The sequence below is a fragment of the Trachymyrmex cornetzi genome, unplaced genomic scaffold (assembly GCF_001594075.2).
Source record: "Trachymyrmex cornetzi isolate Tcor2-1 unplaced genomic scaffold, Tcor1.1 scaffold148, whole genome shotgun sequence".
Lineage (NCBI taxonomy): Eukaryota > Metazoa > Arthropoda > Insecta > Hymenoptera > Formicidae > Trachymyrmex > Trachymyrmex cornetzi.
This window is the reverse complement of record NW_017296070.1, coordinates 456,210-479,043: the sequence shown is the minus strand read 5'-3', so window position 1 is coordinate 479,043 and position 22,834 is coordinate 456,210. Positions and strand designations below refer to the sequence as shown.

The window sequence follows — 22,834 nt, the reverse complement described above, 5'->3', positions numbered from 1 at the left end:
CCAGTGCGATGCTTGTTCGGGACAACGACGCGGAATTGATCGTACGTAAAACAATGCGTGTGGCAGTTGAATAGGTTTTTTTTAGACGTAATTAATAATTATTCGCCTGGGGTATTTTTGATATTCCAACATTATGTCTCAATTTTTATTATTTCTTTTAATGATTCATATTTAAATAAGCAAAGAATATTCTATATATGTTCCTTAAAGATACATGCACATTTCCTTAATATCGTAAAATAATTTGTGTTAATTACAGCTTTGGCTAAAAGTACTAAATATCTCGTTAATCATTACTTAATTTTTCAGTTAATAAATTAAATTAAGACACTACTGTAACTGCAAATTATCTATGTTTCAGAAATTCTTTAAACTTACGTATAATGCCGATCATGGCTCGATAAAATAACATACGAATTATTAACAATAAAAAACATAAAATAAGTTTCAGAAACTTAATTAAAATACAAAATTGTAGAAATTGGTAAAGCAGATACGACTTTTTTTATATTAAAAATATAAAATAGTTTCCGGAAAATTTTTATATAAAATATTAAGTAAGAAATAAGTCAGAAGTGTAGTTAATTCAAATAATGAATATTACTCGTATAAATAATTCTTTTAATTTTTTACGGATTTAAATAGCGCATAAATAGCGCATAAATCCTGTGTATTTAATTTTCCAAATCGGTTGATTTTAACGGGTGGGCTGACTGACTGCATATTCAGTCCCCCCAGAAAAATATTTTTTTTTTAGCTAAACGGAATAAGAGTAAAAATATTTCTGTACGGATTTAAATAGCGCATAAATAACCCATAAATCCTGCGTATTTAATTTTCCAAATCGGTTGATTTTAACGGGTGGGCTGACTGACTTCATACTCAGTCCCCCCAGAAAGATATTTTTTTTTTAGCTAAACGGAATAAGAGCAAAAATTTTTTTTTGCGAATGTGAGTAGCGCATAAATAGCGCATTATTCCAGAAGTGGTATTTAGTTATCTTAAACGCCATGAAATACAGCGCTGTTATAAATATGTTAATGACTTTTTATCGCGATATTATTAAGTTTTATATTCCCAAATTAATAATTAATAGTAAATACGATCTAATTGTTGTTATTATTTCTTCTGCATTAATTAATATTTCATTAAACATTGGCTTAGAAAAATTTGTATTATCGTACATATTTTCGACGTTTTCGTATAATCTCGCATTACTAAAATTTTTTTATTATGGTCCTATATTATCATTTTTATTATATTTTGAAGCATTGATAATTGTATTGTAAACAATTATTATAATTGTAATGTCGAATTGTATAAAGGAATAATACAAAGAATAATATTCAAAAAGTTATTGCAATTTCATTAGCGAAATACAATAAAATAATTAGACATTAAAAATAAAAAAATAAATTTTAAATATACTTACATTTAGCAAAAACGGGCTACTAAATTTATTAGTAGCTCGTTTGTTTTACGGCTGTTCTACAATGTGCTTCTTGTTTCCTGTTTCTTGCTGTTTGTCTCTGTTTGTCTCTTGTCTTTTTGATCAAGAAGGCAAGAGACAAACAGCAAGAAACAGAAAACAAAAAGCACATTGTAGAACAGCCATTATGGCTGAGTATATTTACAAAGAAAAGAGGACCGCCGATAAAATTGGTGGGAGTGGTGGAGGGCCTCTATATCTCGTTTTTGCTCAATTATACCTTAAATTGATAATATATATTTTTAGAAAAGATTGAATTTATTAAAATCCTCTATATAATTGCTCTAGTAATTATAGAGACTTTGATGCATACTAGTAATTATGTCTGGTAAAAACGGGCTGAAAATTGGCATAAAGAAACATAACTTCGTAATTTTATAAGATATTATAAGATAAAATTCATTAAATTATCTTATTTGAATTTTCAATTTCGTTTATTAAAATTCAACAACTTTTATTTACATATGTAGGAGATGCAAAATTAAAATTTTTTCGTTCGAGATCCCATTACAGTGTCCTTCCTATGGATAGTCTGCACGCTTTTGTCCTGAGGATTTAGTACAGAGAAGAACCGCATATACTTACAACGATACGATTTTATCGATAGTGTTGGAAAGTGTATATATATCATAGTCACGTAGTTCCCAAGCTGAAAATGAGTGTAATGGCGGTAGTGAATTGGTGATTTCGACGGTATCAGGACGAAGACCGTCATGGTCATAGCCTCTCTGAGGGTTCCAGGAATCCAGGTTCCAGTCCAGAGGGTTCTCTCTGATCGTGCCGTCAAACCCAACGAGCTCGAGCGCCATAGTAATTTGCTCCATGTAATGGTAGAGTGGTGGTTCATAAATTCGTAAACACGGAACTCATGGAAAGTTCCAGAATCATTCCCAGCTAAAACGACTGCCGTCGCCCGCGTCAACATGTGATTTTCGTGAAACCGGCGTCTCTTAGATCCCCGTGATCGCCATAATCGCTCCCTAACGAGAACCTAACCTAACCTAACCTAACCTAACCTAACAGTGACACTTCCGCAACGATTTTACGATCGGCACTGCTGCCGCTACTGTAGTTATTTTAATCCTTTGTATAACTCTAGTATCGCTTGTTCCGCTCCGTCTACAAAAAACGGTATCTTAGCGAAGTCAGATTCGTGATAACCTCGGCAGAGTCACGAAGGCGCAATTGCGTTCGATCGTTCGATGATAACGCATCATAGGAGCGGCTCACGTTGGTTGCGGTGATCTAACAGGAACAGGCTGACCAGGCATGCACCTGATGCATGCGGCGCAATTATACGCGGGTGATCATCTTCGGGTGTGTGTACTTTCGTCCTACGTCGTGCTATCATGAGCGAAGAGTCTAGAAAGATAGTTACCAGGTTCCACCCCATCCACGGTGAGAACATCCTCCTGTGCGAAGACAGTACAGTCGCGGTACGGACTACGAGCTTTGCCAATTCGGTGGCCTTCAGCGAGAAGCCGTTGCAGCCTGGGGAGATCTTCCTCGTGGAGATCGAGAAGACGGAGAGAGGATGGAGCGGACACATGCGGCTGGGTCTCACTTTGATCGATCCAGCTTCGGTTAACAACAACCTGCCTCAATATGCAATGCCCAATCTGGTTAGATTAGGCAACACGTGGATCCTCGCTATAACTAGAAATCAAACTATCTGGGATAATTTTGACGGTGGTCTATCTTCCACATACACTTCTATTACAGGTTAATATCTGTTATGAAATCACTATGATAATTTTATAAAAATTCTCTTTATCAATATTACAGTTAATTTTGGAAATTAAAGAAGAAGTTTATTAAAAATGATATACTATGCCTGTTTTTTTAGCTGAACTTGCAAAGTTTGTCTCCTTTTTCTTTTCATATTGAAAAGAAAAAGATAAAAGAACTGTGCAAGAAGGTTAGTTAGAAAAAGAACGGACCTACTATATTTGTAATATTAATATAAAAATTGCTACAAGTTTCAAAACATATAATTTTTTATGAAAATATCTAGACATAATAAAAGAGCATGCACAATTATATATGTATTAGATGAATTTAGTATTTATATATGTTACACATTTGCTGAACATTATATACTTGTTCATAAAAAGGACTACCACCAGGAATACCAGCCAGAGAGAAGAAATTGGTAACAGATGGAGTCAACGTGCAAACGTCACGCGGTGTTATTCCTTTTAATGCTCTAAAACCAAATATAGATGGTTCTTCTCAATGCATCCTGCCTACAGACGCGGGTAGTCGTATTGGTATCATGTATGTGCCACAGGCCGGTTGCCCTGATAAAGCAGAAATGCATTTCATCATCAACGGTGAGGATCAGGGTGTATGCGGCAAGGATATTCCTTATAAAGCAGGACCTTTGCGTGCAGTAGTGGATGTCTACGGTACCACGAAACAAGTTCGAATAGTTCAACTGTATGGAGGTAAGTATCTATGTCTTAGATCATGTTCCGTTTCTCTATTCAGCATGGTTTCTAGATTGTTTCTATATGTTTCAGCAGTATCAACACTACAGAGTGCATGCCGTGACGCTATATTGCAATACACCAAGAGAAACGCAGTCAATCTGCTCCCTTTGCCGAGACTACTGAAGGACTATCTCTTATATCAATCACAGTGAGAATCAGCTCATTCCGCTTTTGCATATGTTAGGAAATATTATCTATCAATTTCTATATCTTTTCCCAGTGATATCTTCAGTGTTTATATATGCGTAACATATATGTTCTATTCATTATTGAAGACTGCCGAATCATATCGATTCAAAACGTTGGTGCGAATATATTCGTTTCTATAAACATATCTTTTCGAAATGTATATGGTAGAAATGATTGACTATGTTTAATAATGAAGAATTCTTTTTACTTGCGCGTTTTGAAGATTTTTCTGGGGCAGAAAGGTTAAATTATAACATGTATATAGTGTAACGAAATGTTAATCGCTGCAAAATCGAAAAATTCAGCGAGATCATATTGAAAGTTTAAATATACATAACTATCATTTGGAAATGACCATATATGAGGCATAACAATGCTACATATAAAAGTTAGATATATTTTCAGGCAGTTAGTTTTATTCTACTTATATTTCCTGGTTTCTCTATTTATTATGAGATATGTAGATTAAGTTGCAATTGGCACTGTTGTTAAACAAACAAAAACGAACAATGTTAGTATAAATGTCCAAAGCAAACTTGTTTTACAAAATAAAGGTATTTATAAGAAGAATACAGAAAACTATATCGATATCAGAATCCAGTCTGTCCATGTATCCAATGTATCTGTACACATATAAACTGATATATATTTTTCTAAATTTATATTCCTTGTTATATAATCGTATCATTTAACAAGGTACATATCCTCAACATCATTTGAAATAAATTTATTTCGTATATTAGAGAGAGTTAATGGTATAGTACGTAGGGAAACATGTACTCAACAGTACAATATAAGCGAGAAACACGCTTAGGAACGCTAACCATTCTATAAGCACTATAATATATTTCCATGGTGATCTTTTGTTATTCGATTGTACGAGGTCAGTATTATCGTCCATATCGGCTTCTATCTTGGCTGTCACGGCTGGGTCTAGGAGGCTAACTAGAAGAATTTGTCCAACTCGACTGCGCAAAATGGATGTCGTGATGGTTGAGATCCACATGGGTGGCTCGGTAGTCAATTCTTGCAGATGCCGCAAGATACTGGTGACAATGAGAGCGAACGTTGCTATCCCAAGAGAGCTCTCGTAAAAGAAGACTAAAATAAGAAACATTTGAGATTACTTTCCTTTTTTTCTCTTTGTTTCTCTATTACACGTAATTAAACTGGAAAAAATTATCTAAAAAGCTAGCGATCATGTCAGATGTTTACGAATTAAATATATAAGTGGGTGAATTAATTTTACAGAAATTCATATGTTGAAATATTAGTTGTGCGCGCGCGTAAGATGTTAAGAATTGTAGATTTAAGATGAACGATATTATAAATAACGATTTTTAAAATTATTGTCTTATTAAATATACTTACGTATTTTGGGAATGTTAAAGCCACTTTTTGGTACTTCCCAATGCACGCCTTGTATACATAATAAATGACAAATAAAATTGAGATTAGCAATCACCATTCGCTCGAAAGATTTCGGTTCTAACCACAGTGTCATCAGAGTCATCACCATTAGTACTGTGAACATTATGTAAAATGCATTTAGATATTAAAATTAATAGAAGAAAACAAAATTAATTTACTTATTGAAAATTAAGTTATTATCTATCAACATGTATACCAAATTTAAATGATCAAAAAATTGTTTTTACAAAATTTGACCGTTTTTATATATGCTTTGGATAATAAGGATAGTTTGATAATAAAGTAATATTAATTAAAATTAAAGTAAAATACAACAAACCTATAGCAGGTGATAAAAATACTATGCGTATTATACTCGAATGACTCCTCAGAATAAAATGAAAAGAAAGCATTTTGATGGTCGAATCCGAATTGTACTTATATTTATTTTGCCATTTTGTTATATAAATTTTCTCTAAATTCCACTCGGTATGCTTTACTTCTATATTTGACTGTAAAATTATTCAATTAGTAAGTAAAGTATAAGTATAAAAAATATTACTAAAAAAATCAATTGTTTTTGGTACATATCGTGCAAGGCATATTATTTAGATACAAAAATTCATTTGTTTTCATGGAAAAAGAATAAAATTATACCAAATTCTGGTTGGAAGCAAGCTCGATCTCATCACCAGAATGTGACCACGATCCGAATTGTATAGTACAATTTAAGGTATTGTACGGCCACCACGTATAATCTGTGAAACAACTTGATGTATATTTTGCTGCCACAAACCATCTAACTGTTCCTTGTCTCGAGACCCAACATTTTGAACGTTCATTATTCAATGAGCTTTCTCCAAATCGTCTAAACGTACAAATAATTTTATAAATTCTACTTAAATCTAATATTACATATTCCGCAATTTAAACGTTAGAAGTTAGGAAATATCAAAATATTTTCTACATCTCAATCTTAGAGTTATTTTAACTTCCCGATATAATCTTATTGATGCTTGTTGAAATTGTACCGTTGTTTTTCTACGCCAGATATCAATAGACATTTTTTAACTGGCGTAATACATTACTTGCTATAGTATTTTAATAGTATTTAAAACGTAATTATAGAAATAGAATTCTCGGATTCTGATATTAGAAAATTAATATATTTATATAAGAAGTGTGACAACAGATATTAATATAATTATTGATAAATTTAAATGACAATGTTTTTAATTGGTAAAAGAATATATGTTTACCCGTTATGCATCAAAACGTCGGGAATCCAAATTTGATAGCCTATTACAGGTATCCATTTAATGTTATCGTATTGTGCAGGATCCCATGTCAAATGTGAATCATTCCACATCTATCCAAACAAAAATATTAATATCAAATTTATATATATATAAACTTGTATTTAGAAACTTACAAAGTAATTATTAAAATGAAAGTGCATTCAAAAATTATTCATTAATTAAACATCTGAATAATCGATAGATATATCACTTCCTTTTCTTAAACTCATTTCTTAAATACATTTATACGAATGTACTATTTCTACGCAATTATGTAGACTTACCATTGACATCCACGTATGCAACACGAACATTTCACTTTCGTGAGTCTAAAAAATAAATAGGTAATATTTTTCGCAATAAAAATTAATTAATTACAGATTTTAATATGTCATTTAACACTATTAGATCGTTTCGAAGATGCGAATAAGCATAAAAAATTTGTTAAATTGCTAGTCAATTTAACTCGTGGTATTACCGCGGTAGTTTAGTAGAGTTAGTGTTTTAAGATCGAAAAATTATTTCGACGCGCGTTTCTGGGGACTACATACGTAATATATAAATTCACACAAGAATCATACAAGCATTAAGATCCAGCTAGACCGTTTAAGGTTTTGATTTCTATGGTTTGTAAAAAATAAATTATAATTTTAAATTTTCTTTTCTGAATTCTCTCTCTTGGTTTGTTAATTAAAACTCATTTTTTGTCTATTTAAAATTACAAAAAGATATTAATTCTTCGCGTTTTTTAATATTGCGCACATTGACTGATATTATTATTATCATATTATAATATTGTTATTATTATTACTTACGTATTCAAAGAATTGTGGCTTCAGATAGAAATTCACACGCGTCACGTTATTATTATGCTGGACTGGTCTTACAGCTGGATCATATTCGCATAGGAGATGCCTTTTCAATTGCACCATGGGCGATATGTTCTCAGAGCTACAACTGCTTTCCGCTATCACATCGGTATATGCAATGAAACTAAACAGGAAGACGGAAAAGAAACCGTTTCTACCCATCTTGAATATCTATACGACGAATGGATCTACAATGACTGAATCGCTTAGCAATGGATTATGTGAGAGCAGAACTGATGATAATTATACGCCCAGTGAAACGTAAAACTGCAGGCCATGAAGACCGCCCCCTTAGGAACAAGCTCTTATCAACAATAGAAATAATTTCTTTTTTTTTAAATAACAAACGACAAATACATATTTCGGATGGAATATATCATCTTAATCGTATTAACTTTTTTATTTACGTTATTTCGTCTATTTTGAATTTGAAAATAGAAGATGCAGCATATTTGTATAATCTTTGTAATGTTTTCATAATTATATGTTTTTATAATTATTTTGATAATTACAACTACGATTATTACAATTGTGATAATAATATTTGAATTTATGATAAATAAAGAATTTTCGAGCAGATAAGAATAATAAAGATAAAAATGACCTAATTATTCAGAAAATCGAATTTAAAACCAGCTTATTTTTATATTAATAACTTTTTATTGATTATTTCATTGATTCTTTAGTATAGCATTTTTAACAAATTTTGTATACATTATTCATTTTAAATAACACAAGTCCATAAAAAAAAGTGCCTTGTGCTGGGGTGGAGATCCAGCTATTCTTATGTATTTTGAGTCGCTGAATACGAATTTGACATAAAAATAGGACTATCCAGAGCAAATTTTCAATCTAGAGCGAAAAAATGAATCAAAAATGAGAAAAAATGGGTAATTTTTTCGCTCTAGATTGGAAATTTGTCGTGAATGGTCCTATTTTTATGTCAGATTCGTATTCAGCGACTCAAAATACATAAGAATAGCTGGTTCTCCACCCCAGCACAGGGTACTTTTTTTTGGTGATAATTTTTCTTTCTAGACTTTTTTAAATTTACTTATAGTTACAAATGTAATTATTAAATGCTATAAATTGCATAAGTTATTTGTATAAAAAATATGATTAACAAGGTTTAATAGAAGGAAAAAACAAATAGATAACATTTTAATTAAAAATAACACAAACAATTATTTATTTTAATTATTTACAAAAGAGTAAACAGAACAAATTGTTTAAAAGGATGTTGGACATTATGGAAAATATGACAGTGTCATGAATTAATTCGTAGCTCCTGAAAGTAAAAGAGTGATTAAGATGATAACATAGGTGAGGATCACACAGAAGAATGACAACCACTCAATAATAGCGGCGAAATGTCTCCAGGATTCTTTCTTCATTTCGGACTTTGGAGTATCCGAATTGTCTTCAGTCACTATACCTCCATCTGCTATCTTGGATTCCTCGTCGTTCAAGACCAGGAATCGACCAGCCCTGTTGCTCAAAATGAATGTCGTCGTAGAGGATATCCAACTTGGCATCTCCATGCTCATGTTTTGCAGTTTACGTAACAATGCTGTCAGAATTAACGCAAAAGTGGCCAATATCAAGGAGTCACGGTAGAACAGCACTGTAAGATAAATAAAGAAATATAACTTGTTATTTGTAACTTAAATTATGATTTTAATTATATGATTCTAATAACATAATTCTAATCTATATATTTAATCGTATTTTAATTTACGAGTATATATCTATTTTTTCTTCTTTATTTCTTATATATCTATTTTATTTCTATCGCATTAAATAATATTTATACAACATTTAATATATGTATATTGAAAAAAAATTGCTGGTACGAATAGATTTTATCACAAATATTACGAAACTTTAAATATCTCTCTTAAATTTAAGATATTTTTTTTATCTATAATTACGATACTCTTTGTGGTTTTGATACTCACTTATATAAGGAGAATTAACACCATTGAATGGCACCATCCAGTACAAATCGAATATACAGAGTAGGTGACAAATAAAATTTATACTCGCCATCGCTACTCGTTCTACCGATCTTGAATCCAACCAGAGCACCGTTAAGGTGAGGAATATCAAAGCTAGAAAAGGCATTTATAATCTAGGTTTACCATGCAAATTTGTTTTTGCAAGCAATTGCTTACCGATAGCTGGCGCAATATAAGCTCTATAATGTATGCTGTAGTGCCGAGTTAGTAAAAATGTGTAATCAATTCTAGGAAAAGTATCGTTCGGACAACATTTATACTTTTTAACGATTTTTTCTGCGTTTAAAAGTTTCATGTCCCACTGTGTATTATTTTCGTAACCGTTCATGTCAACCTGTGAAATAAATGTAGTGAGTTATTTTAATTTTTTGTAATATGAGATAATAAGATAATTATATTTACTTCTAGTTAAAATAAAAAATAAATAAAAAAGCAGAATAGAGAATAGAGGCGAAAATTGCGCAAACTTTCAAAATTAAATTAAAATGTAAAAAGATAAATAATTTAATAATTTTGAATCAGAATTTTTACTTAACAGTTTTACAATAGTGCATTAATACGAAGCGTCATTAAATTAATAATTTTACAATACATAATTTTTCATCAAAAATAAGATTTGGAAATATATATAGAAAAGATTGATCATTGCAAATTTATAACAAGTCGAACAATTTACGTACTCCGGTTCCGTCTAGATGGACATCTATTTCCTCTCCTATATGCGACCATGAACCGAGTGTGATAAGACATGTGTGCTGATCATAAGGCCAATAAGTATAATCGGGATCGCATTTTGACACAATTTTTATAGGTGGCACGCAAATGACAGAACCATTATTAAAGACCAAACATTCCGTGTTGAAAATTGTCTCGTAATCGTTACTCGTCATATCGCCACTAAAAATACACGAAAAATGATCGAAATATTTACAGTCGGATTTATATCACATAACTGCGAATACTAATATAAAAATGAGAATTAAAACGTTTATCTTAAAGTTAACAATTTGTCTTAAAAAATAGAAAAATGATAATAAAAAATTTAAATTAGATTTGAATTTCCCTAATTTAAAAGAGATATATAAATTAGATTATTTTTCCATTGTATTATTTCCTTATATCTGATCAGATCTCCTTTACAATCGTTTTCTTCATTCATCCTTCATTCAAAAATACTTTACATTTTGTTTCAATTTTGTTAATATTAACAATGAGTAATAATTATACAAAGCTATTTACGAATTGTAGACATAAATATCAGGCATCCAAAGATAGAAGGGCTGTACGTGAATATAAGTAAGTCCATTATAATTACTCGGTGTCCAAGTTAGAAATGCGTCCGTCCAAAACTGTTAATTAAATAATTTATTAAAATAGAAATATAATAATAAAGAAAATATTCTAGACTTACAAATGACATCCAGCTGTGAAGTGTCAGTACACCTTCCTCGGTCTACAAATAAAATTGATTAATTTTTCTTACGTATAGTTATACATTGTTTAATAATTGTCTAATAAAGATAAGAAATTACAAACAATAACAATAGTTTATATTTCGATATAAAACATGTTTTAATCAATTTTTCATTAAAACATGTTTTATGTCAAGAAAGAAAAACTATACAGTAAGATTGCTAAAATATGATAATTTAAAACAATAAAAAATTCACACTAAATATATAGCTATCATACATCATGCTATCTCGAAATATTATATTTAAAGTACGATGTGCGCTTAGCACATTATAAAACTATTTACTTACAATCAAATACTACAATCAATAATGATGCACTTACGAATTCCATCATTTTCGGCATCAGCCTGAGAGTTATATTGGTAACTACTTTATGATGATTTGGACGGACGGTGATATCATAATCACAAAAGAGATATTTTTTAAGACGCAACAAAGGGGTTGTACTTTCTAATTTTTTGCATCCTCGTGTTATAATATCTTCTGTTTCCTTCATAAAGCTAAAAGCTAAAAAAAATACAGAAATTTACATTAAAATTCAATTAATATCAAATTTAATATAAATTAAAATATTTTAATATATATATTACTTTTTGTTTGTGTTTTTGAAATGCTTTTACAATAATATAAAGATTATTTTCAAATGATAGATAACATAGAATTAACTCTAATACAGCAGTAAGCACAGAATTTGTAGCAATATCGCTGTAAAATCTCTGCAATATTGTTACAACATACAATGTTGTTGCAATATTCCAGCAGTGTTACTGCAACTTTTGTACTTTGTACTGTAGGGGTGCTAAATTACTGAATGTAGAATAATATATGTAATAATAATAATTGTTTTAATAAAGATTATTTAACGTACCAAATTGACCATGCCAAAAGATTACGAAAAATCCAAACACTTGTAGTATTCTCATCCTGATCGAAACGAGCCAACGGCTCTGATATAACTAATTCTCTTCGTTGTAGTAGCGTAACAATTAGACGCCTCATGAAATTCGAAACTACTGATATATTGGACGCCCCCAAAGGTATAATCAACACTGTTAGAAATACTTCCTTTACATGTACATAAATGAAGTTTATGGTTATGAACGAAATTAAAAATAATGAATGATTTAACTGAAAATTAAGTTACAGTAGTTACTTAAATGTAATAAATATGTACGTTAAATTTCATAAAATTTTGTAAAAAGTACATTAAATTTCATGTACACGTACATAAATATACTTTTCAGTTATAAATATATTAAATTTAATGTAATTCATAAAATTAAGTTCAAATTGTGTAACTTAAAAGTATATTAAATTTCATAAAATTTTTAACAGTGAATACTTGAGAGTTATATGATTAATTAAATAAAGATAACCTTGTATATATGCGTAATTAATAATAATATAATTAATTTCTGATCAAAGTTCTCACAGGTCTTACGAGAATAAGTTACGAGACATATGACGACAATTATTTTTAGTTAACTGTAATGTTCGGATGTGAAAATCTTCGTCCCGTTCGTCATGAAGCACTCCTTGTATACTCGCGACGAGTATAGTGTGTGCGCAGATATAATTGCGTTCAAGATATAAGGCACGCACTTTCTATAATTGAGCCCAATGTACAAGTCGCTCTGAATTTATGTGCTCAGAGCGTGAGCCGTGTAAGGACGCCAGAGTACATGAGAGAGGAAATACAAAGGGAATAATTAAGAGGTAGAACGGGAAAAAGGGCTTGGGCACTAAGTAAATATGACTACAACCCTTAAGGCACTTCCCTTTTGGAGCGAATAGTCATATTCACCCCTAAGTCACGTTTACCTAGCTGCCCCCCCCCCCACTTAACCAAATCTTAATGAAAAAATTATGGAATAATGCGCTATTTATGCGCTATCTATATCCGCAAAAAGAATTTTTGCGCTCATTCCGTTCGAATGCGAGCATTCGTGAGCAAACGATGAGCAAACGAATGCAGAAAAAAAAATTTGATTTTTCCATATTGGGGGGCTAACGTGAAGTTGGCCCCCCAAAATTTAAATTTCGTATAACTTTTGAACTAAGGGTGAGCAAACGAAAATTCCGACGGAGCAATCGTGAGCAAACGATGAGCAAACGAATGCAAAAAAAATATTCGATTTTTTAATATTGGGGGGCTAGCGTGAGGTTGGCCCCCCAAATTAAAATTTCGTATATCTTTTGAGCTAAGAATGAGCAAATAAAAATTCCGACGGAGCACTCGTGACACTTCATAAATCAAAGAATTGTTTTGCACAGTCAGTGTATTTAATTTTGCAATTTTAAATGACTTAGGGGTGAATATGACTGTTCGATCCAAGAGGGAAGTGCCTTAAGGGTTGCAGCGCAACCATCAAAAATGCCTGAAAATAGTGGCGCATAAATAGCGCATAAAGTCTATTCGTCGCGTCGCTCGTTTATTTCGGAAGTGCTGTTCAAATAATATAATTGATTCGCCCGCGATTGTAGTGTATTGTTCGCAAATGTACTATGCGAAATGACAATCCAGTTTTGAGGGAAGGAGGAGGTCTGGGAAAGATATTGGGCATCGGTGGAGCATGATGTGCGGTAAATATATATTATTTTTTACTTATATAAAATTAATCTTTTCCTTGTTTGTTCTTAAATTATTTCATTTTACAATAATTTAAAAATAATAATTAGAAAAAAGAATTACTTTAAATTGTTTTGAAGTTTTAAAAAAATGTATCCTTGTTTTAAGATAAGATCTTTAAAAAATATAGATGCAATTATTTTCATGAACATCTGTAATTAAATAATGGATAAAATAAATTGATGTTTATAAAAATTATGTTTTAAAAATTACGTGGTTATTTTGTAGAAAACTGTGCATGCGTTTAATAATTATTTTTTTATGCAATAATTGTTTTTCTGTCGGATTTTATTTGAATTTTAAATTTGTATTTGTTACAGAATCATCGTAGATACGTTGCAGGTACATTTCCGCTGTTGCGCGTCGGATTGGTGAGTGATAAATTAACGTTTTCATTGAGATAACGGAGGTGTAGTAATTTCATTAATATATCATATACCTAGATGCAATATGCATCAATTTAATGACAATATACGACCGAGTAGTATATACATCCGTTACTTTAAAATAAATAAGTTTAAACAGATTAAGATATACTTAATTCTTAAGATAAACTTAATCTCTATTTTGTGAATTAATCTGAATAAATACAAATTAAACAAACAAAAATAAAAATTATTTGACGTTAACAATCTTCGCTATGGATTTAATTTTTTGTGGAGAAAAAATAATTAAGATAATAACACGTATCAAAATGATGTTTAAATGTCATGGAGAGTATCCCATTTGTAGAAGATATAACGAACACTGACAAATATTCTATCGTTAATATTCTTTATCACAAATTAATCCACAGGTACTAAAATAATCAAGATAGTTATATAAGTAAGAATCACACAAAAGAAAGATAACCAGTCAATAATAGTAGCAAAATATTTCCAGGACGATTCCTTTAGGCTTATTTCAGATTCTGTAACATCTGAACTTCGTTCAGTCTCTACATCTCCGTCTGCAATTTTGGACTTGTCGTTTTTGAGAATCAAAAAACGTCCAACTTTGTTGCTTAAAACAAATGTCGTAGTGAACAAGATCCAACTTGGTGTCTGTGTGCTCATATCTTCCAGTTTGCGTAACATCGCCGTCAGTAGCATCGCGAATGTTGCCAACGCTAAGGATTCACGATAAAATAACACTGCAAGATGAAAGATAAAATAGATCAATTTATTAATAATTTACGCATTTGTTAAATAGAATTTATTGTATAATTGAAACTATGTTTATATTTTAAGATCGGTTTTAATGCTAACTAATACTTATTCTTCGGCATTTACGACATATTGTAAATTTTTGAATATAATTTTCATTCTAGTGAATATGTGTAATCTTATACTTTATATTTTCTTCAACAAATTAAATAAAAAAATATTTTAGATTACAGTAATAGTATAATTACTTTTTGAGTAATCCATTATTCTGAGCATACAATTAATCAGAAAATTAAAAATTATTCGGATTCTGATTAATCTAATGTCGTTATAAAAAAAGTTTGTTGAAATTATAAATTAGGGAATATTCTTTACATATTTTATACTTTGATGATGTCATTAAAGATTTTGTTACTTACATATATTTGGGGGATTAACACGATTGAATGGTAGAATCCAAAACAAAAAGAATATGCAGAGCAAATGACAAATAAAATTCGCACTTGCCACCGTCATTCGTTCAACCGATTTTAAGTCGAGGCAGAGCACTATTAAAGTGAGTAGTATCAAAACTGGAAAGAAATGTATCGTGCTTAATATTAATTATTCCCTGCACTTCTACTTTGTGAGCAATTACTCACCGATAGCCGGTACAATAACAGTCAAGTGATGTTTGCCGTGATGACGCGTCAATAAGAAGCTATAATTGATCCTTGGGAATGTATCGTTTGGACAGCATTTAAATTTTGTGGCTTCCCTCATCGAACTTGTAAATTTGAAATCCCACTTTGTATCATTCGTGTAATCGCTCATAGAAATCTGCAAAGAATATTATTTTTTTTACAATAAAAATATTTGCAATCAATAGTGGGTGCGATTAAATATTCTATTCTTTTTTTTAAATAAAATAGTAATCTTTTCTATGTAGATAAGTAGTACTGTACAAAAGATAAAAATACTAAAAACGCGATTATAAAAGTATTTCTTATTAATGTTAGATACATTAACTCTTGAGATTTTTGCAGAGTGTGTAGTTTCTTCATAATTTTATTAAATTAATATTCGCATACAAAGAAAATATTATTTGGAGGAGATAAGAATAATTAACAGTCACTATTAATGTAATGATAATGCAATGATAATAATGATATTATAGAGTTCGACCGAAACTTTTGCCGAAACTGAACCGAAACACTCGTCTACATATCAATTTCAACCGAAACTGAAACCAAAATTAAAAAATAGGAATCCTATAAAGGCCATATGAATAGACATATCCTTACATCATCTACTTTTTCTTCATAAATATCATAATTTATTGAAATAATTAAATTTCGGCCGAAATCAAAAACCGAAATTTCGATTGTGTGTCAATTTTGGACAAAGAATATAAATACTTCTTCTTCATAAACATCATAATTTAATTATTGAAAAAATAATTACAATATTAAAATTAATATTTATAAAGAAGAGCTATATATGGTTTCAGTCGAAACTGACACGTACATAATGAGTGTTCGTTTTCAGTTTCGGTAAAAGTTTCGGTCAGAATTACACAAATAATTAAGAAATTAAATGATTTTTAACTAAAGCGCACACCCCATTTCCATCTATTAACAAATCAACTTCTTCTCCTGTATGCATCCACAAATAAAACGTGACGCGACATTGATGTTTATCATATGGCCAATAAGTATAATCGGGATTGCATTTGGAAATAAATTTCATCGCGGGTACGCAACTGACAGAGCCCGAGTTGAAGAGCAAGCATTCTGTCATAGGTAGTTCATATTGATCACTCGACATTTCACCGCTAAAACAATTGAAAAAACTGATTAAAGATTAAAAAATATGATGTAGAATTAAATGCCTTTAACGATCTATAGAAGGGACAGAATTAATTTTCAAAAGTTAATTTACGAATCATTAACATATAGACTGGGCATCCAGATCCGCCAGCTTTTCACATGAATAAAAGTAATCCCGTCGTAATCGCTCGGTGTCCAAGTAAGTTGTGAGTCCGTCCAAGCCTGTGAAATATTGTATTAAAATATCAAATATTTTACTGTGTTAGAACAAGGATGAGACAAGGCCTGTTCTTTTTAGCTGAACTTTTGCACCTGTTTACCTTTCTTCCTTTTCTCTCCAGGAGGAAAGAAAAGGAAGAAAGATAAACTGGTGCAAAAATTCAGCCAAAAAGAACAGACCTATAATGTAAAAAAAAAATGGTGCACTCACAAGTGACATCCAGCTGTGTAAAGATAATTTACCTTCTCCTTGCTGTAAATAAAATGATATAATTATTTTTAAACATCGCAATATATTAAATAGCTATCAAATATTAGAAAAAATGAATGTTTTATCAAAATTTACGTTTTATGTGACAATAGTAAAAGTTTTTTTTTGTTAAAATATATGTTTAATATTAAGAAATAGAAGTAAAATTTACAAAGTTTCTATAAATTGTATATTTAGAGAATAACTTTCAGTTTATTATAATTTTTATTCCATTTTTTTAAATTAATTTGTTAATTTATATATTGTAATATCTTCATAACTATATACTTACGAAATTTATTAACTTCGGCATTAAGTGCATAGTGACATTAGTTGTTTTAGGATAATTCGGATGAACAGTAGTATCATAATCGCAAAAGAGATGATTTTTAAGGCGCATTAATGGCGAAGACTGTTCCAATTTCTTGCATTTCCATGTATTCACGTTATTTAATAAATTGATCGACAAAACTAAAGCATCTATGAAAATATTAAAGATACTCACTAATTTAAAATTCACAAATATGTATATCTAACAAAAAATAGTATTTGAATTAAATATAATTATGTAATTTAAATATTATTTTTTACTAAAATGATTTATGAGACGATAGAATTGTAATATTAAAATTATTTTAAAAATATCAATAACGTAAACATTATTGAACTTAAAAATACGTAATTGCGCAAATAGTTCTATTTTAATTTAATTTATTGTCTTACGTACAAGATTGATCGTAACTGATGCAAAGAATACCGAGGAATCCGAACACGTTGAATATTCTCATTTTGATCGTTACAAATCAACGACTCCGATTGAACTAATTCTGTTCATTATAGTATCAGATTAATTATCAGACAGTTCGTGAAATTTGACGCTATATTGATATCCCGAACGCCCCCAAGGTATGGACGTCCGTATCGATTTATAAGTTTTATAACAACCTGCACAGTCAAGTAAAGATTTATATAATATGAGATTCGAAATTTCCAATTCTTTAAAATTGTTTTGTAAATTGCCGTATTAATTAATAAAAATATCTTGAGTTTATAAGTGCTATGAAATACATACGGGAATATTTTGATATACAATATTTTTTGACAAAGTGATTTTCCTGCTATTATACTGCTGTATGAAATTTACTTACCTTTAATACCGAGATCAGTTTCCTCTGTACTCATGTAGAACTTTAATAAAATTTTTTAATTATATGTATCTCGTACATGATTATATATGAAATTATACATGATTATATATGATTACATATAATTTCCTACATGATCATGTATATACGATGTTATATAGCTATTAAACTGATTTGTCATACATATATCGTATGTCCACTAACATTCAGTGTTCGTGGATTATCGAAGCATCAGTTCCCGTAAAATCACAAAAGTCACGTTAATCAAAGTATGGCTTGGGATAGGCGATTAGAATAAATAAATACAAGATAATCATGAGTAGCGAAATATATGAATGGCGAGGTATTCGAGGGTTACGAATTTTCAAAATAACTACATGTCATTGCGATGGACGGAGCATATTTACATACCGCATACAAAATATTCTACATATTTACAAAAATAGCGATTACAACAATTATATTTGCGTTTGAAAATGATATATATATATATATATATATATATATATAGTCGAAATACTCTCTAATTAACACTTTAATTCATTTTTATAGTTTTTAAAATCGTTGAATTATAATTGTCTACAGTTACTCATAATTTATCTTATGATTGAAAAGTGCAGCAAAACGTTTGTAATGTTACATCACTTTGCTGCATGTAAGTAGAAGATTAAGATATATAAATATATTTATGTAATCGCTAATACTATATGTATAATACACTGAAAGAACGGTTTTGATAAAGTATCTAGAAATTTAGCTAGATTTTGAAATTTGAACATAATTTTGTTGAACTTCTAAAATAATTACAAAATTATTCCAATAAATAATTTTATTGGAAAAATTTTGTAATTATTTCAGGAGTCCAACAAAATTATTTTCAAATTTGCATCTAGCTAAATTTTTAAATACTTTAGTCAAACTTTTCCTTCTATATAACAACGTTTCATGTGGCAAAACGTGTCTCGTCAGATTCTCCCAAAATGTCGCTACACTGATATAACTGATATAACATTCTCAGTCATAAAATAGTAATAACCTTTATTGCGTTCTCACATGTAGCAATTACAACATAAATTTCACAAATTCGCTCTGTTATCGATATACTCGTCGTCGTCATCTGCGAACTTGATGCCATCCTCATTTTCACGGATCAGATCGTAGAAGGAGTCGCGCGATTCGGTCTTTATGTCGCTCTCGACTCCGTAATCAGGACTCTGAATTTCCTTCTTGGACAAACTGATGTTTATGTTGTCCGTCGTTAATCTCCGTGCTGTCGCTGGTGAGTTCAGTCGCGGTCCCGAAAACTCGATCATAGGAATATTAGTACAATCCGAGAGTTTATTGATCTCACGTGGTTGCGTAAATTGCGTGAAGTCTCGGTACTTGCACGGACCGCTCGTTATGTTTAAATTTGTCGTTAAAACGATGTCGGATGTGGGATCGTCCTTAGCACTCTGAAAAGCCCTGTCTTTGCCGTCTATGTATCCCTGAGTCTTCGAGCTCATTGATTTGCCAGACAGTTTGGACGTATTTTCATTTTTTAAGCAATGATTCTTCTTGTCATTCTGAGAAACGTCCTTTGTTTTTTGATTCACGTAAGACTTTGAGGTACCATGATGAGGGACTGGATCTTCGGGATACCTTTTGAAAGTTTGTTTCGATTTCTCCGATTTATCCTCTGACTTGGCTACATCGGCAATATTTACATGACTATCCTGTGGACCGCTTTTCAAAGCGTTCTGTTCCTGGGAGAGATCAGTGCTGTGAAGGCGATTGGGAATGCTGCATTGTGTCCTGTCGATTGCAAGTTGACTGCATAGAGACTCCTCGCTGACCCGAGTCCTGGAGTCCTCCAGGATCCGGTGAATTGGCAGCAGGCGTTCGTTCAGTCTGGCAGTTCTGTTTTCGCTGATGCTATCCTCGGACAGAACGCTACCGCCTGACGACGAGTCGTTCTTCGACGACGACGAGGACGTCGAGTCCTGGCGTTGCTGCTCGAGACTCGGTCTAGTCTCCTCGACACTAGACGCGATCTGATGTCGCATACGTCGATACTCGGCCGGGGTCAGGGTCGCGCCCTCGGTGCTCTCCGGCAGTTGGTACAACGCCGGACTCGTCGTGCCTTGAAAACAATCCGGACGATCCGCAGATGGACCTTGAGAATCCTCAGACATCGACAACGGGGGTATCCATAGGAGAAAAGCTGGATCCATACCTAAGTACGAGCCTGGCGCGGCGCCGGCATTCGCAACGTTGTAATCGTAATAGTCGAGCTCCATATCCGTCTCCGGATTTGTCAGACTGAACTCCGAACCCGGTCCTTGTAGCAGTCGCTCGCGATTTCGACGATCCTTCGTCTCTTTACCGCTGCGGAGTATGGGTGTGCCAGATAGTGGGCTGCTCGTCGATGAATCCTAATAACATTTTTCGATTTTAAAAATTTAATAACTTTTTGGCACTAACGCAAAATGTTTAGTTAAAATTAAATTTACCTTTTCCTTAAATTTTCTCTGAATAACAATACGTGATTTATCTGACACACTTAAATAATTATTATAGATCTTTTATCATATTTAGGTTTTTTATCATCTCAATTTATTTATCTCAATTTAATTAAAGTTAGGCGTATTTATAAAATATCGCTGCGTTATCAGAATTAGAAGATTTAGAAGAAAATTTATTTCGTTTCTTGCTTTAACTTTCGCTCCTTTGTGTAATTGTTTAAATGAAATATACATAATCAGATTAGACCTCACCTTAGACTGCAAAGGATTAGACGTGTAACGATGAAGTCTTGCAATATGCGGGCTCTCGGTAATACTCGCTGTGCTTTGACATCTCGTGTTGCTCGACATCAATTTGTTCGCTGAACTAATAGATCCCAGAGTTCGTAATCTACAATGTGAGTAAGTACAAATTATTTTAAACTGTTTGATTATATATTGAGAGATTATACATTCACATAAATATTATATAAAATTTCTCCATCGAGAGTAGTGAATTATACTTACTTGATTGGTTGGGCATATTTTATTTCCGGCTGACCAATTGCCATAATAGCCGATACTGTCACCGGTGGTTCATCGGTGTGCAATTTATTCGGTATCATACTTCTCTCTGTACAGTTTTCGTCGTCATCTCGAAACTTCAAGGTAGTCGAGCTCAAACTGGTTTCGTCTTCGTATCTGTTACACCAAAAATATACCTTAAAACGCTAATATCTAAAACTGATATGTAGGTCGTGATAAAACATTCAATGGATCGATAACTCTTTCATAGAATAAATAATGCAAAATCATGTAATTCTGAGTATAACATTAAAATATTAAATATTTAAATACGATTGAATTAAAGATCAGGAATCGAAATATATCATATTTCAAAATGTTAATATTAAATATTAGGCAATGAATTGTTACTTACTCCGCCAAAGTTTCCGAACTATCGTAACCATCCTCCACCGCACAAGGTGCTATTTTACGTTTCGACAGTTTTGGTGTACACTTTTTTGGCAGTCCCACTAGAGACACAACTTCCGAAATTAACGTCGTAGAAGACATCGATTTCGCTCGGCCTACCATCATATCACTGCATCCTAAATAATTTATTAATTCTAACATTTTCATTTTCTAACACGTCTTTATTTAACACACATTAGTCATAGTTTATTATTAAAATTAATAATTAGTTTTTTTAATTTTAATATTAATATTAATATAATAATTAATTTTAATTAGAATATTAATATTCATAGTTTTATAATAAGTTTTATTCTATAAAATAATCACTTGCTATTGACATTACAATTTTTAATAATCAATAGATAGTTATCTTTTAATACACAAAATTGTTAGATACTTACCAGAATGCTCACTCAAGGTATCTAAGTCCTCTGCGATATGGTACTTTCTATATTTCAGTGCAAATTGCAGTGCTAGAAAAATAGATATAAAGAATATAAGTATCAAAAGGGATGCTGTTGCTAGATGCGCGGGTCCCCAGAAGATCCATTGCTCAACAGTGAGAGTAGAATTCGTTTCCGAAGGAAGTGAAACCAACGTCTTATTCTCATATAGTTTTTCTGAAAAAATAAATTATATGAATTAAACATATCTTGAATACAGTAAACGAACACGGAAACGATATAAATAAAAGTACATAATAATCATTTATTACGCAATTAACACTTCACTGCATTTAATAATATATCTATTACTAGATATTTAAAAAATATTAAGATTTTACTTTATTTTGCTCAAAACATGATAAACAATAAAAATCATATTTTAGATCGTACATGTAAAAATGAATCAATACGAACTAAAAATGCCTATAGCAGTCGAAGCTAAATCTTTAGTGCTTAAATAATTTAATGTGAATTATATATATATATATATA

At 31.2% G+C, this 22,834-nt stretch overlaps 2 protein-coding genes across 2 annotated transcripts in view; one reads left to right on the top strand and one right to left on the bottom strand.

The window, feature by feature from the left end:
- Positions 1-4,765, top strand: part of LOC108757945 (hydrocephalus-inducing protein) — a 27,953-nt gene extending 23,188 nt beyond the window's left edge. The window contains exons 26-28 of the mRNA XM_018502653.1: positions 2,856-3,211; positions 3,604-3,936; positions 4,015-4,765. Of these exons, the coding sequence (XP_018358155.1) occupies positions 2,856-3,211; positions 3,604-3,936; positions 4,015-4,133 (808 nt within the window). The 3' untranslated portion in view covers positions 4,134-4,765. The remainder of the gene's footprint in view (positions 1-2,855; positions 3,212-3,603; positions 3,937-4,014) is intronic.
- Positions 4,766-4,880: 115 nt separating this feature from the next.
- Positions 4,881-22,834, bottom strand: part of gogo (thrombospondin-1 like protein golden goal) — a 27,118-nt gene continuing 9,164 nt past the window's right edge. Inside the window, 27 exon segments of the mRNA XM_018502654.1 lie at positions 4,881-5,271; positions 5,542-5,694; positions 5,921-6,092; positions 6,238-6,448; positions 6,840-6,949; positions 7,163-7,207; positions 7,694-7,845; positions 9,183-9,371; positions 9,706-9,858; positions 9,922-10,099; positions 10,446-10,662; positions 11,005-11,114; positions 11,177-11,218; positions 11,563-11,740; positions 14,425-14,429; positions 14,670-15,001; positions 15,434-15,586; positions 15,656-15,833; positions 16,614-16,827; positions 16,935-17,044; positions 17,253-17,294; positions 17,584-17,725; positions 19,508-20,850; positions 21,193-21,331; positions 21,448-21,621; positions 21,860-22,031; positions 22,299-22,517. Of these exon segments, the coding sequence (XP_018358156.1) occupies positions 4,910-5,271; positions 5,542-5,694; positions 5,921-6,092; positions 6,238-6,448; positions 6,840-6,949; positions 7,163-7,207; positions 7,694-7,845; positions 9,183-9,371; positions 9,706-9,858; positions 9,922-10,099; positions 10,446-10,662; positions 11,005-11,114; positions 11,177-11,218; positions 11,563-11,740; positions 14,425-14,429; positions 14,670-15,001; positions 15,434-15,586; positions 15,656-15,833; positions 16,614-16,827; positions 16,935-17,044; positions 17,253-17,294; positions 17,584-17,725; positions 19,508-20,850; positions 21,193-21,331; positions 21,448-21,621; positions 21,860-22,031; positions 22,299-22,517 (5,495 nt within the window). The 3' untranslated portion in view covers positions 4,881-4,909.